This window comes from Lupinus angustifolius, chromosome LG14, assembly GCF_001865875.1.
Source record: "Lupinus angustifolius cultivar Tanjil chromosome LG14, LupAngTanjil_v1.0, whole genome shotgun sequence".
Taxonomy (NCBI): Eukaryota; Viridiplantae; Streptophyta; class Magnoliopsida; order Fabales; family Fabaceae; genus Lupinus; species Lupinus angustifolius.
Window position 1 is genome coordinate 1398096 of NC_032022.1, and position 14894 is coordinate 1412989.

The following is a 14894-nucleotide window of genomic DNA, read 5'->3' on the forward strand; positions in this document are numbered from 1 at the left end:
TCGATTCTCCCTCATCAACCTCTTACATATATAGGATGATGCAAATGTGTAAAATGAATGCCCTTTTAAATATAATGGAGAAATCTTGGCTTGATTTGCATATCCTAAACCAAGGTATCGACAATGAAAATTTATAGACCTGTAGTATTTTTAGCTCTCTTTACGCACCGATAAGAAAAAATGTGATTTGAAGTTAAAGAAGGTAAAGAGATTCTAAATATTTTATCATACCTCTCACCACATGCAAATGATTTTATTTTTTAAAAAAGTTTATCAATCAACAAAAACATGATTATGGATATAACATAACTATTGGGCTATAAAGCTACTATGTAGTTCAAGCATTTAAGTTATTTGCATAGTTGAGTTTGTTCAAATGTGAAGTCTCAACATTTGATACATGGAGAGGAGTGAAAGAGTTTATAAGAATGAAAGACTCATGAAACTAATGTTTTAAGGTTTTGGTTCAAGACATAGTATCTTACTTATGACTCTTCACTTTTCCCATACTCATGTAACAATTGAGCTCCCTAATAGTTGGAGACTCCCCTGTCACATGTCCAACATGCATTACCTACTTGTTCCAAATTACCAATGGCATTCAAGAAAAAAAGTCAAGCTACTAATAATCTTTTCTCAGGTTAAAAACATGACTTCAGAACTAGATTCCTAAAATTCAGAAAGAAAAAAAACTTATCCATTATGCTAAGCTACTAGATTTGTAATGCTTATTTTAAAAAGAGAAGGATAATTTCACAAAAAGTCCATTATTGTTGTGAAAAGTAAGAATAATATGTAGATTACAAAAAAATGTCATTAACATAAAATAATTGTTGAGCAGGTATAAACTAAAAAAATAGAAGATACAAAATGTACAATGATTATGAATAATATATTTAACTTTAAATAGATAATAAGTAAAAGATTTATACACTGACAATAATGAGATTTTTACATAGTTACTATATTATCTACAATTCATTTCTAATTATTATTGACTTTTAAATAAAAGTAAGTAATACAAATGGATGGTGTATGATGCATTGACTATGTACAAATCTTTACACTGTCAGTGTATAGATTTTATACCATAGATAATATCATATAAGTAATATAAATTATTAGTAATCTTAAATCGAAATAAAACTAATTTAAGCCTTTAAACAACAAATTCTCCTTATTAACATTATTAACTATTAATTAATAATAGTGTGAATATATAAGGAACAAAGATACACATTTTTTATCTAACTTGCCTTATTGCAATTTCACCACTGACCAGCAAAAAATACAAAATGATTGTGTATAAGAGTTTCAACATTGTAAAAAAATATAACTGAATTAAATTTCATCTCAACAACAATACATAATTTTTATACTTTTAATATAAAGATTTATATATAGTGACTATATTATTCATCATTTATTTATATTGAAGAGTAAATGACACGTGAATGATGTACGAGGCAATAACACTATATAAAACTTGGTAAAATAAGATAAAAGTACACGTGTCATTTTATGGAATGTGACATTTGAGTTAGTGCAAAACGTGTCATGAGTTACACAAAGTTGTGAAGATGCATGCAAAGGTTGTTACACTTGCAACTTTGTTGTAAACAGGTTCGGAGTTTGGTTTGGGGAGACACACAACTTTTCTTCTATATCACATTTTCATTCTCAAAAGGTTACTTACTATGTTAATATTACTTCTATAACTTGTACTTTATGTTTATGTTATATTGGGGTTCTCCCCGAGTTTATTTCCAGGATTTGAATCGTGACTTCCTCTCCTGAAGACAATTACATATTGTGTTGTGTTATCCCTATGACGTCGTTCGATCCATATAGTCGACTCCACTTAGTAGGATAAAGACTTGATTATTGTTGTGTTATCCCTCAGTTCTCACTAAATCAAATGCACACTATATGTTGCAACTGATTATTTATTTGATTGTATTTTGTATAGCACAGATTGGATTCCAGTTATTACATTGAAAATTTGAAAGCATGATTTTGGATTTCTTAATTTAGATTTTAGATTATTTTTTTCTTGTGAGAATGTAACAAGTAGTTGGAAAATTCATACACACATAAAGCCTTTGAAACCTTAGGTAGTGTTTGGTAGTAGCTTCAGATTTCAGAATATGGTGAAAAAAAGCATGAGTTCTATTCTATGTTTACTCAACTTTATAAATAGAATAGAATAGAACAGGACCAAAAGGGATAGAATCAAAGAAAACATAATAGAACATCACATTTCAACATGTTTTGTCCTTGTCCTAAATGTTACCTTAATATCAATTATTATACTCAATAAGGTGTTTTGTCATGAAATAGAGTGTCATGTTTTGAGACATTGACTAGTATTTCAAATGGTTGTTGCTAAAGAGCTTGATTCATACTCATTCAGGGTTCGTTTCCTGTGAGCGATACTTGTTGGGAGGGACAGTCACACATCCCGAAAGGGATTAGGGGACACACTTGGTAGTACCAAAAATACTCGTCTATCTTCTATAGAGTGGAAATTGGAAATGTTCCTCGAATTGTAGTATTGATATGCTTATGCTGTAATCATGAATCACAGCAATAGGAAAAGTTGCCAAAAATGCATGCATGAAGTGCCTGGAGAGGAAAATGCTTGAGGATTGAGGAATGGCATCAAATAGTTTTTCAAACTATGAAGGAATGTATGACAATCTTCGCGAACCCGCTCTCGTTATTGGTGGGTGTTGTGTGCTGATAGCTCTAGTGCTCTCCATTTTTCTCATCTTTCGACATCTTCGATCGTATACCAATCCTGCAGTGAGTTATTTTTTCTCATTTCTGTTTGAACAATCTTGTTAGTTAAAATTGTATTCATTGCAGTTAAATATTTCTAAATTTATTTACTTACAATTACAATTATAGTATTTCAATGTCAGAATATGTAATGTAGTGCCTTCAATTATCATTGTTACATGCCGAGTATAGAAAGAAACATAATGAACACATGCTTTATGCTTTCATATATTTCTACTTGCAACCTTTTAACTTTAATGGTTTTTTTATAAGCATTTAGGAACAAGTTCTGCTAATCTGAATCTGATTTGTATTCAGGAACAGAAGTGGATTGTTGCTGTTATTTCTATGGTTCCAATTTACGCGACTGAATCAGTAAGGTTCTAATACTCTGAAAAAACATTCCTGATTTCCTTTTGGCACCATTGAGTTACGGTTCGTTTGTGAATTGGGTTTTAGAGGGGAAGGAAGAGAAATAGAAGGCTTCAGGCCATGAAATCCACTTGTGAGATGGCTTAGAAGCCTTTCGTTTCCCTCCAAAACTTAACTCGCAAATGAACACTAAGTGAATCGGAGAACAACAACATCTAGTCTTGGAAGGTTTATGGATGCTATAGGTATAGGCTTGTTTTTGAGTTCCTTTTCTTTTTTAATAACCCCTCAAATTTGCCCCTAAGAATATAGGCATGGCAGATTAGTCCCATAAAAACTAGTCAGTCTAATGAGAAACCTGCATGGCAAATTTACTAACCGGTTTCTGTGTAAAAGAGCATTAGCTGAAAAATAATGCAACTATTCTTCATGAAGCATGGGAATTTTTCACTCCAAAGAGGAGGCGGTAGTAAATCTAGAAGCCAAATATGTTGCATAGAAATTCCATCGTAAAACACAATGGTGCACGTTCTTGTTAAATGTCGGGGAAATCTGGATAGTCACGCTGTCGTCTGCCGAGTTAGATAGCGACATCTATAATAACTCTGAGCTTTTGTTTTCTCTCTCCCTGCCCTTACAGATTTTATCTTTATGGAATCCAAGACTATCTCTTGCTTGTGACATTTTAAGAAACTACTATGAAGCCTTTGCCCTGTATTCTTTCGGAAGATATCTGATTTCTTGCCTTGGTAAGTTAGTTGATGCAACTTCAGTATCCCAACTCGTAAGAACATTGCTAAGGGTGCTTTGATATTTTGCATATCTATTCTTCCTCTCGGATAAACTGGAATAATTTTTAGCCATTAGAGAAATCCGGGAAGTAAAAATAAAAAATGCATGTTGCATATGCAACTGAATTCAGAAGGCTGTGAAATTGATAATATAAATAAATAATTATATATACGCCAATTTGTTGTAGCAGTTTTTCGCTCATATTTACTCTAACTTAGTATTTATGATAGAGCACTATTGACGTTGTTTCATCCATGTAACGACCCCACTTACTGTTTTAGGAAAGACTGCATAACATGATGCTGAATGTCAGAACTCCAAAAATGTCTCAGTTAATTCTATTCTTCCGATGAATTTATAGGTGGCGAGCGAAGGGTTATAGAACTACTTGAAGAAGAATCTGAAGAAAGCCATAGAAAACCCTTGTTGGGTGGATCAGATGAGAATCATGGCATACAACACAGCTCATTTTGCAACTTCTTTTGCCATCCGTGCATGCTCGGAAAAGATCTTCTCACAATAGAAAAATTCGGTTTAGTACAATATGTAAGTAGCTGAAGTTTTCCTTAAATATGAGCTCATTGTAGTTATAAAAGCAACTGTAATGTCATTCAGATATAGTGCAGATGATCCTGAAGACTGTTTGTGCATTCTTAGCACTTATATTGGAACTATGTGGTGTTTATGGTGATGGCGAATTCAAGTGGTACTACGGGTATGTTTCTCATACAAAAGTAGAACCAAAGTTCACCTTATAATCTGTGTTAGAGAAAACATTTTCTGTTTTTTGTTGTTGTCACTGTTTCTCATACAAACGCGTGAAATCATAAAACTGAATGAAGACAAGGTTGCAATCATTAATAAAAAACAGAAAAAAAATCAACCTTGAACCATGCATTTTTCTTTTCTATGAATTGTACTTGGTGATTAGTTTTAGGCTAATGCATGTTGAACTTCGGTCAACGTCAACGCCGATGGTAATCATGGTCTCCACACTTTGCAGGTATCCATATATAGCAGTAGTTTTGAACTTCAGCCAGATGTGGGCATTATACTGCCTTGTTCAGTTCTATAATGTAACTCATGAGAGACTTCAACCGATAAAGCCACTTGCAAAGTTCATCAGCTTTAAGGCTATCGTGTTCGCTACTTGGTGGCAAGGTGTAGGCATTGCACTATTGTATACAATCGGAGTGCTACCGAAGGAGGGAAAACTACAAACTGGATTGCAGGATTTCTTGATTTGTATAGAGGTAGTTCCCTCTTTATGCTGTAGTATTGATATCTTTAGTCTTAGCCACTTTTACTCTATAAGATATAATACAGAAATATAAAGGAACGTGGTAAAGTATATCTGCCTCTTTCAACTCTAATAGCTTTATCTCTATATTTTGCATGCAAACTTCGCGAAACTAGATCTGATTGAATGAAACATCAAGGGTGATTCTTTTCATTTTGTTAGTTTTTAGGTGTATGAAATGAATCGCTTACCAACAAGGTGTTGGTCTAGTAGTGTAAGGATTCACTGAAATCCCAGATAGACTAAAAAGTCAAACGTTCGACTCCTGGGAATGACACTTGTTGGGAGGGGGCAGCCACACACCGAATAGGATTAGTTCCTTACCCATATAGTGAGGGGATACCCTTGTTTATACCAAAAAAAAATGAACCACCTTCTAATGAAGTTCAGTGGATAGCAGTGATAGCTGTGTTACTGAATTCTGTTAAACATCATAACCAAATTTCTTTCTTATTTTCAGGAAAAAATATTCCAAACTGAATATTTTCATTTCCTTTTCATCCAAGACTACTTAACTCATGTCCATGTTTATGCAGATGGCCATTGCAGCTGTTGCTCATGTTTATGTATTTTCAGCTGAACCTTATCATTTTCTTCCGGCTTCTGCATATGGGAAAGTTACAGAAGAAAAAATAGAAGCGGACGTGAAGATAGATGAAGGCGACGGCGAGGAGAAATCAGCTGTGGTTAAAGAAACAACAACTCAAGTTGAGGCTCCAAGAACAAGTGTCAAAGAGAGTGTCCAAGACATTGTTGTTGAAGGTGGCCAAAGAGTAAGTTCATTGCTTAACAATAGCATAGGTTGTGTTACTCTTGACCAAATAGTATCCATTGTTGCAGTGATATTAGTATCGGACTGGTATGGTGTTATAGTGGTTCAACCGGTCAGGTATTGGTGTGTGGTAAAAATTAAGTCAGGTTCATTACAAAATTAATTTTAAATTAAAGTTGATCAGAATGATCTGTACAGTTCAATTGAAAACTGGTCAGTATGATCAGTTTTGGCCAATTTTGACTAGTATGACTGCATGACTGACATAATTGTTGTACCGTACCAGTATGGAGGCCGGTTCACCAGGTTTCCAGTTGAACCAGTCAGTACGGTTCGGTTTTCATAACATTACATTGTCGGAATGTTATAATTTTAATATGTAAATGAAAAAAACAGGTTGTCAAAGATGTTGCACTGACCATAAATCAAGCCATAGGGCCTGTGGAAAAGGGAGTGACAAGAATTCAGCAAACCTTCCATCACAAAACAGTGGTTTCATCAGATGATGAGGAAGAAGAATCAGATATAAAAGTTGAGAAAGAAGTCACAGAAAATGTTACAGTTAAAGGGGATGAAAATGCATGATGTCAAGGGAATGAAATTGCATGATGTAATTATGAGAATGATTTTGACTCTAAGAACTGCCTTTAAAAGAAATTAAGATTTTCTACAGATTAAATGGCAATGGTTGGCTACTTACATTGAAAATTTTGAACAAAGGCTAATGCAGCTGATAGAGTTAAAACCATTTTTGAAGTTTGACTTGATTATATTTGAACACTGGTTTGATTTTAGAAATTATATTTGATGTTCATTGAAATTTATATTGTAAGGGATATAAATGTGCTTTAACAATATAAATCTCAAAGGAATGATGTTAAGACAACCTAAATCTAAGGGCTAAAGTCTAATGATAATGATAATGAAACTTATATACACTCATTTTAGTCTCTTATGTTTTTTGACCTTACCAGATTGGTCTCTCAAAAATTGAAAAACTCAAAATGATCTACAAAAATTTCGAATGTGGGTCAAATTAGTTCTTTTTAGCATGTTTTAAAACACTTGGTATGAACTAATTTGACCCCAAAAATGATTAATTTGACTCACATTTGAAATTTTTTGGAACCATTTTGGGTTTTTCAATTTTTGAAGGACCAAACTGGTAAGGTCAAAAAACATGAGGGACTAGAATGGGTAATTACTCTAAAAAAATATAGTATAAACTTCAATGAAGTTGATGAATGCTTTCAAATAAAAACATTGGTCCAATATCACACCATAACTAATAAGAATTTATCAATGACTAAAAATGGATGCAAAAGAAAGTTGGTTTACACTGATATAAATGCATCTGTCCTATACAGTTTACTTCAACCATCTCATTAAATGTGCAGAAAACATTACCAAGAAATGTGTATAATGGAAAATTTTCCCTATAAAATCATCCTTGTTTTACTAATATTTCAGCTCAAAAGTTCTTGTTGGGAAATCTTGTATCCCTCATTGAAAGTGTGACTAACCTTTACTTTGCTTAGCCAATAAATGGTTGTAACATTGAACTTTACAAGGCCAACTACATATCTTCATTCAACATCATGCACAAACTAGATTTGTGCAAAGAGTATTTCATTCCATGTATCAGGAATACCTGGCAAACACCAGTGCAGGCAATCTTGCACACCAGGCTTAGCTGAAATGCTGAATCGCGATATATGACCCTCGTCCCTAAGATGAGAAATTGCTGTTATGTCCAAGAGCTTGATTCTTGTTCCTTTCACTGCATGTGCTGCAACCTGATCCGTAGATTCATCCCCCGGTATTTCCTTTCCTACTGACATCGGTGTAGTGTTGTCACAGCTGCCTCCCGTGTTCCACTCTCCTCCGAAAAAGTGTCTTGGTGAGATGGTTCGAAAGAATACCTTCAAACCTGGATATTTTGGAAGCTGTGAGTTCACCCAGCTAACGACACTGTGAATAGTGAGATTCTTGGCTGAACCCATTGATGCTATCTTCTTATCAGTATTTGGCACACCTCCAACATGCATCACCCACCTATTAGCCTTGAACTTTCCTCGATTCCAGTGGTGACCTGTGTTGAGAACCAGCACATCTAACTTGTGGAGATATTGACGCAAGAATACCGGTGGCCGATCAAGGTGCATTGCATAATCTGTGCCTGGATTGTTGCCATCAATAGGTTCGACATCACAGAGACTTGCTGACCAGTAGTACAGAATGGTAGTATTGGTGCTTAAAAACCGGTAAGCCCACCCGTTAGGGCGGAGGGCGCCCTTGCCTAGAGCCAATCCATACTCCTTCCCTACATCTTTCACATCATGTGTCTCCTCGCCACCAGTGAGCATGCACATCAAAGACTGGAACTGTTGCCTACCCAATGAGTCTCCAACAAGTGCTAGAGTTTTGTGCTGCATCCTGAATGCACCAAGATTATTATCATTTGTCAGACATTTATGGCTTTCTTTTCTCGAGTACAAAATTTTAGGCTAATTTAAATATAAAAGAAAGCATATGCATGCCAATCCATGATGTCAAATCTTGTGAAACTTGTTCTCTAAATCAGAGGAAATTGACAAATGCTAAGGCATCAACAAAGATTAGTCATATGGCCTGGGGAAAAATAGCATCACTAGCGTGCTAAAGTCCTAAAAGATGCCTACTAAAATTGACCTCTTCCAAGTTTATAAATGAGCAGCCTACGACGACAACAACAACAATAATCAAGTCTTTATCTCACTAGGTGAGGTCAGCCACATGGATCGAACGACGCCATAATACTCTATCTTAAATCATATTATTAATGAGCACCCTATGACTAAAAAATCAATGTCCCAGTCTTTCAAATATCAAATCATTGAAATGAACCTAAAACAATTATACAACAGTTGAAATACATGAATTTAACGAGTGAATTACCTTCTTAAAAATTTAGATCTTTCAAATTCCTCCATTTGACAATCTTTAGGCTGCCACCTAAACTTCTCATATGCAAAATCAGTTCGTTGAGTCAAACGGCAAGCCCACATTTCTGAGAGCCATTTCTTGCAACCGAATCCTGAATACAGAGGGCGATGATTGTCCGGAACCCACTTTCCTCTTGCATAATTACAGACTGGAGAAAGGGTCAACAAAGGGAAATATAGTCATTACTTAGTGGTACTTACAAATATAGTTGATCAGTCCAACAAACATACCCAGGAACATTCTTTCTAAACTTAAAACAAACATAAGAATGCTTCATTCCCACTCTCAAAAAAATGCTTCACTTCCAAGTCTTTATTCTTGGGACTAACTCTTCAAAGCTTGAAACAAGCGGGCCCTTCATGTATGATGATGAGACCAGCTAGGGTACAAATATGAAGAACCCATTGTAATTAAATTAATCAAGTTGAGTCTAATATTTGTGCACTGCCAGTGAAAAGTTTTTACACGGTCAGTACATCATCGACCGTTCATGTGTATTATGATGAATGATGCGCTGACAATGTAAAAAACTCTTAAACTATCGGTGAATAGACTATCTTGTGAAGTATTAGGATTTCATTATCTCGAATCTGTCCATAGAAATATATTATCTCTATGCTGACTATACAACTGAAAATAATGGTTGTATGCTTCCTGGATAGTAAGCCAATGCCATCCCTTAAAAAATGGAAGGGGAAAATGACATGGTAAATTTTCTAACTTCCAACCTTCTCTAGAAACAATTACAGTATAGTTTCTTAGGAAAATTCAGAGTTAACCTTTAAAAGGTAAGCCTACTATTAGAAAGCAATATGAAGGCATGCATAAGTTTTCTTTCAACTAAAAGGTTGCAAGCTTTCTTTTCGAAATGATTCAAAAATGGGTTTCTTAGAAAATTCAGACATTTTATTTAAAAGGAAGCTCATCATCAAAAAACAAGTTCTGTGCATCAATTTCCCTTCAAATCCTTGTAGACAGATTATGCTTCCCAATAGAGTTCTAGAGAATCTTGGATCAGGTTGAACATTCAATTAATGTGATAATTATTGCAATATATTACATAATGATATGACATGACAAGAAAATAAACTCTAGTACCTTTATTTTCTGTAGCATTATTCCAACTATCGTCGCCTTTTTCACTGATTAAAGAGCTCCTTTGTGGAGAGTCAATGGCAAAATCTGGTCTATTTTCTTCTCGAATAGAAGTTTTCTCCCCGTCTTCATTCCTTTTCACCTCAGTTATTGCTTCTTCATCTGACGCACTTGAGAGAATTTCTACACATGTAATGAAAGACCAAGTTCAAGCCCCAAGATAACATGAGATTAATGTTTAGCTTAACCCAATCAACTTCGTTAATGCACGGGTAAACACAGTGATCTGAACACTTTCAAAGAACAGATGAGCAAGTAAACAAATGAGAAAGGCAATGATATATCTTGGCCAACATATATGTACACTTGATGCAGGATAAGGTACCAAAAGTGCATGAGGCATGTTAAGCTACTAAGCCCTTTAAACAAGAGAGGATAGAAATCAATATATTATGTTCTGTATATGAAGGATTACCGGTAGTGCCTTCTTCCCTTCCAGAAGAACTTTGGGCAGGAACTGTCTGAGACGCTACATTAAAATGTAGTTCTTCCGGCTCAATTGTGGTTTTTTTATTTGCCGATGACGAGTCATCTTCATCCACATGTATTGGTGGTTCTGGTGCTAGCACACTTACTATAGAACTGCTTAATAAATTCTCTGTGAAAACAACCAAAAAGAAACTACTGAGAATAAATACAAGCTCACTATCCAATATGAACTCCCAAAACTTGGTTATAAAAAGAAGACATTCCATTATTTGATGTCAATGATAACTACGGAAAGGACATCCTCATATTTGGGATGAAAATTGGGATTATCCTTATCAGGAAACTAGATATTTGTGTCCTGCTTCACTACTTTCCGAACAAAATGAGCTAGGGAGGCCTCGAATTCTAAGCTAAAATGCAGAGTAAAAAAGTCGACCAATATATAAGCCTACCTAGTGGTGTCTGGGGAGGGTAGATATAAGCAATCTTACCCTCACAAGCAAAGAGATTTGTTTCCAGGATTTAAGCTCATGACCTCCGGGCAATAAGGTAAGCAACCTTAACTTTGCACCGTGAGGCTAAAATGTGGAGTACAGTAGAAAAATTTATGTCAGTCAACCACAGTCTATGAAGACTTCACCTGGTAAATTTCTAAGAAACCTTTACAACATGCATGCTTCTGCCTTCTTAGAAGAAAATAAAACAATATTTGCTTATCGGCATAATATCATATCAGTTCTGATCAAAGAAAATTTATAGAAATGAAAGTTAACCTGAAGGTAGCTGCATCGGTGTTTGAGAGGTAATTGATACACTAAGATCAGGTGTTTTCTCCCATGACCATATAATGATAGTTATGCACAAGAGAAAAATGGAAATAAGGGAAACTTCTTTACCCTTTAATCCATAAGCCACAACCTTCATCCTATATAAACATAAATTTACAAACATAAGAAAGAAAAGAATAGGAGCAAGCTCTTTCCTTTTGAAATGTGTTGAATATTAAGCTCTAATTGGCTGAGAGAATCTATGCAAATAAGAATAAACAATGTTCTAACAAGAAATGGATAAGAATATAATGAGCAATGTTAATTGTTGAAGTCGTGAAAATTTCCAGGATTTTGATCGAATTCAGTTGTGGTTGTTGGAAGAAATAAAGGAACATAGATTTGTTCCTATGTTGTCCCGAGTCAATGAAAACATATCATGTCGATTAAAAATTTTAAACATTCATTATTATTGCTATTTTTGTTTCATTATCATTGGCCCAAGTCAGAACCTGAGACAACATGTCTTTGTTCGAAATAAAGTGGTAGAGACTACTCATCTATCCAAAACTCTGCTAAAAAGTTCTGGCCATGTAAAATTACAAAACAAAAACTTTCAACTAACATATCCACAAAGAGAACTGAAAATAGTACTTTCACATTACATAGGAAAACAGATCCTCACAAACTAATAATTACTCAACTCCAAAGCAGTAAAGCAAAATCAGAAATCGAATCGGTAACAACCTTGGTTTTTTTATTTCAGTCTTAAATTGCGGTTGTGGTCGTAGTTAGTTGCATACTTACGTTTACTACAATTGTAGACAATTATAGGAAAATGTGACGGATGCATCTACAATTGTAATTGTGGTTGAGATGCAGTCGCATAGATAACCAAAACCACAATATTACGATTATAATATTGTTGTTCAAAACAAGATAAGCTTAATCGTATGTTTTTATTCAGCTTAACCATCCTTGTGCAGATAAATTTGCTTCAGCCACAACATTTTTTACACTAAATCTTCAATGAAAATGAACAATTTCAGCTGAAAAAAATGGATTTCTTCACTAAAACATACCCTTTATTAATTTCTATGGAGCACAATATTATACAATATATAAATACCATTAACCATCTCAATTCTGCTCTTACATAATCTTTCCAAGTACAAAGAGATTCACTATTTACTAAACAACTAAAAGGGTATATAAACATTGTTGAATTCCACATTTTTTTGGATCAAATTAAGTACATATACACAAGCAACCAAAAATAACAACACAAAAAAATTGAAAATTGAAAATAACAATGGATCTGCATGAACTTACCTGAGTCCAAAAAAGGGAACTTTGAACTCCAAGAAAAAAAATGATATACTGAAATGAATGGTTGCTAAATGAGAAAAATGTTGGAACTATTGAACAGTTACAAAAAGAAGAAAACTTTATAGTATAATTTTAAATGGGTAATTGAAATTTGGAGAGAACAAAATGCAGAAAATGTTGATTGTATAAATAATGGGAGAAGGAGAAGCTTCAAGGAGCTATGTAAAGAGGGTGCATGAGAATCAAATGAGGCTCTCATATGAAAAATAAAAAACAAGAACAATAAATATGGATGTTAAATCATATCATTATGATTAAAAGTCAGTTATTAATTATCTGATCAATTTATTTGTTTAATTTTAATCATTTAAATAAGATCTAATAGTCTATATTAATTGTAATAACGACTATTTCACACTTCCTATATAGGACATGAAAATAAAGTATATCCTTGTAGTATGGGATAACTTATCTCATCTGGCCAGTAAAAATATGATACATGTATTGTTTTACTTAACTTTAGAAATATTTTAAAAAAAATAATTAAATATAACACATGTCAATATTAATGGGAGAAGGAGAAGATTATACTTAAGTATCATGATAATTACTTAATTACATTTATATCTTTTTATAAAGATACTTAATTATATTTATGTACTTTTGTTTTAAAAGGATACACATTCCATAAAAAAAACATTAGTCTAATTACAACCAAAGGTATCAAACAAATTTGGAGCTGGTATGATTTATGATTAATTAAGATAATTTATATATTAGGAAATTTATAAATTATGATTAATATTTCTGTCTTGAAGTAGAATATTTTTATAGGCTAAAATATTAAGCACTATAATTAGCAATACTTATACTTTAATAAGAGTTACTTTTAAGAGATTAGGTTAATTTTTTAAGAAGAAAATATTAACAGGAATATTGAGAGTGTAAGAAAAAAAAGCTTAATTATCAATATCATTCCACAACAAAATAAGACGTTGGTCTAATTGTGTAAAGTTCCAATGAACCTCCAAAGTCGAAGGTTCAATTCTTGAAAACAACATGTATTGGGAGGAGCAGTTACGAACCCCGAAAATGATTAGTTCGTTAGAAAAATATACCAACAAAAAAAAGTCCCCTCCGACCACCTAGATTATAACCATCTACCTCCTCATTTACTTCTCATTTTTAAAGTTGTAACTTGTAAGGCTTATTATATTTAATAATCATCATTGTATCATTATATCACTTCAATGTAATGTGATGGGTATTAATATAAATGAGTTCATGCTAAAATTAAATTAAAGTTAATATCATCATTAGTAAGTAAAGTTGGGTATTTATATAATGAACTAAGTTGTTTACAAACAACCTTTCCTCACAATAGTCTTTTACTAGTTATCCATTTAAAGTACACACATGATTTTAAACCCAAAATAAAAAGAAGTTAATATGTATACACCGATAGTGTGAGGATTTATTACACTCTTAGCAATCATCAACTATTGATTTGTTAATTATCATTGACTCTCAAACACAAAAAATAATACAAATCAATAAGGATGATATATTAACAGTGTAAAAACTTGTATACTGTCGGTGCATAGATTTTAAACTCAAATAAAAAAAATATACATGTTTTCCTTCTGGTTTCTTCAATAATCATTCCTTAATACATGATGTTTATATAATAGTGTAAGGCTTCATCATTGGATTTTTAGATAGACCAAAATGTTAAAAGTTTGATTTTTGTAAGAAAAATTTGTCGGGGACAATCACACAACACAAAAATGAATTAATTTCATACCTATAAAACTATAAGATATCATTGGTTAAACAAAAAAAATAATTTAAATACAATGCTATATGATATATTTATTCATAAACCTCAGTTGGTTTCCTTTATGGACATTAATTTGGAGGACATCACAACAAATATTATTTATTATCATAATCTTCCATTATTCTATCACCTTTAAAATGTGTTCAACGGGAAACGTACAAACATTAATAAATAATAATGAATAGTAATAATGTTAATATAGGGTATATAAACATTATTAATAATGTTTCATTTTTCTATCCTCAACCTAGAATCCAAAGTTCCATACTTGACAAAGTGAACCTCATCTATGACCTATTAGGTTTTGAATTTCCATAACCCCAAACATGCTTCAAGCTCTCACACACACACACACATATATATATATATATA

At 33.2% G+C, this 14894-nt stretch overlaps 2 protein-coding genes across 6 annotated transcripts; one reads left to right on the plus strand and one right to left on the minus strand.

Moving 5' to 3' along the window:
- On the plus strand, positions 1613 to 6821 carry LOC109327061 (protein LAZ1 homolog 2). 5 transcript variants are annotated; one of them, XM_019560056.1, is made up of 9 exons: positions 1613 to 1687; positions 2588 to 2805; positions 3100 to 3156; positions 3794 to 3902; positions 4307 to 4491; positions 4572 to 4660; positions 4949 to 5198; positions 5782 to 6018; positions 6414 to 6818. In XM_019560056.1, exons 2-9 carry the CDS (start codon positions 2656 to 2658, stop codon positions 6600 to 6602), a joined length of 1266 nt encoding a protein of 421 aa, XP_019415601.1. In that variant the 5' UTR covers positions 1613 to 1687; positions 2588 to 2655; the 3' UTR covers positions 6603 to 6818. The 5 variants fall into 5 exon arrangements, with proteins under 5 accessions (XP_019415601.1, XP_019415603.1, XP_019415604.1 ...); XM_019560058.1 differs by lacking the exon at positions 1613 to 1687 and having other exon boundaries at positions 2275 to 2805; positions 4307 to 4379; positions 4454 to 4491; positions 4561 to 4660; positions 6414 to 6821; XM_019560059.1 differs by lacking the exon at positions 1613 to 1687 and having other exon boundaries at positions 2275 to 2805; positions 4307 to 4379; positions 4454 to 4491; positions 4567 to 4660; positions 6414 to 6821.
- Positions 7418 to 12881, minus strand: LOC109327060 (protein trichome birefringence-like 16). Its single transcript, XM_019560054.1, has 6 exons — positions 12686 to 12881; positions 11360 to 11511; positions 10573 to 10755; positions 10101 to 10280; positions 8955 to 9150; positions 7418 to 8453 (listed from the first exon to the last, which is right to left on the minus strand). The coding sequence occupies exons 2-6, from the start codon at positions 11508 to 11510 to the stop codon at positions 7625 to 7627; spliced, it is 1539 nt and encodes a 512-aa protein (XP_019415599.1). The 5' UTR covers position 11511; positions 12686 to 12881; the 3' UTR covers positions 7418 to 7624.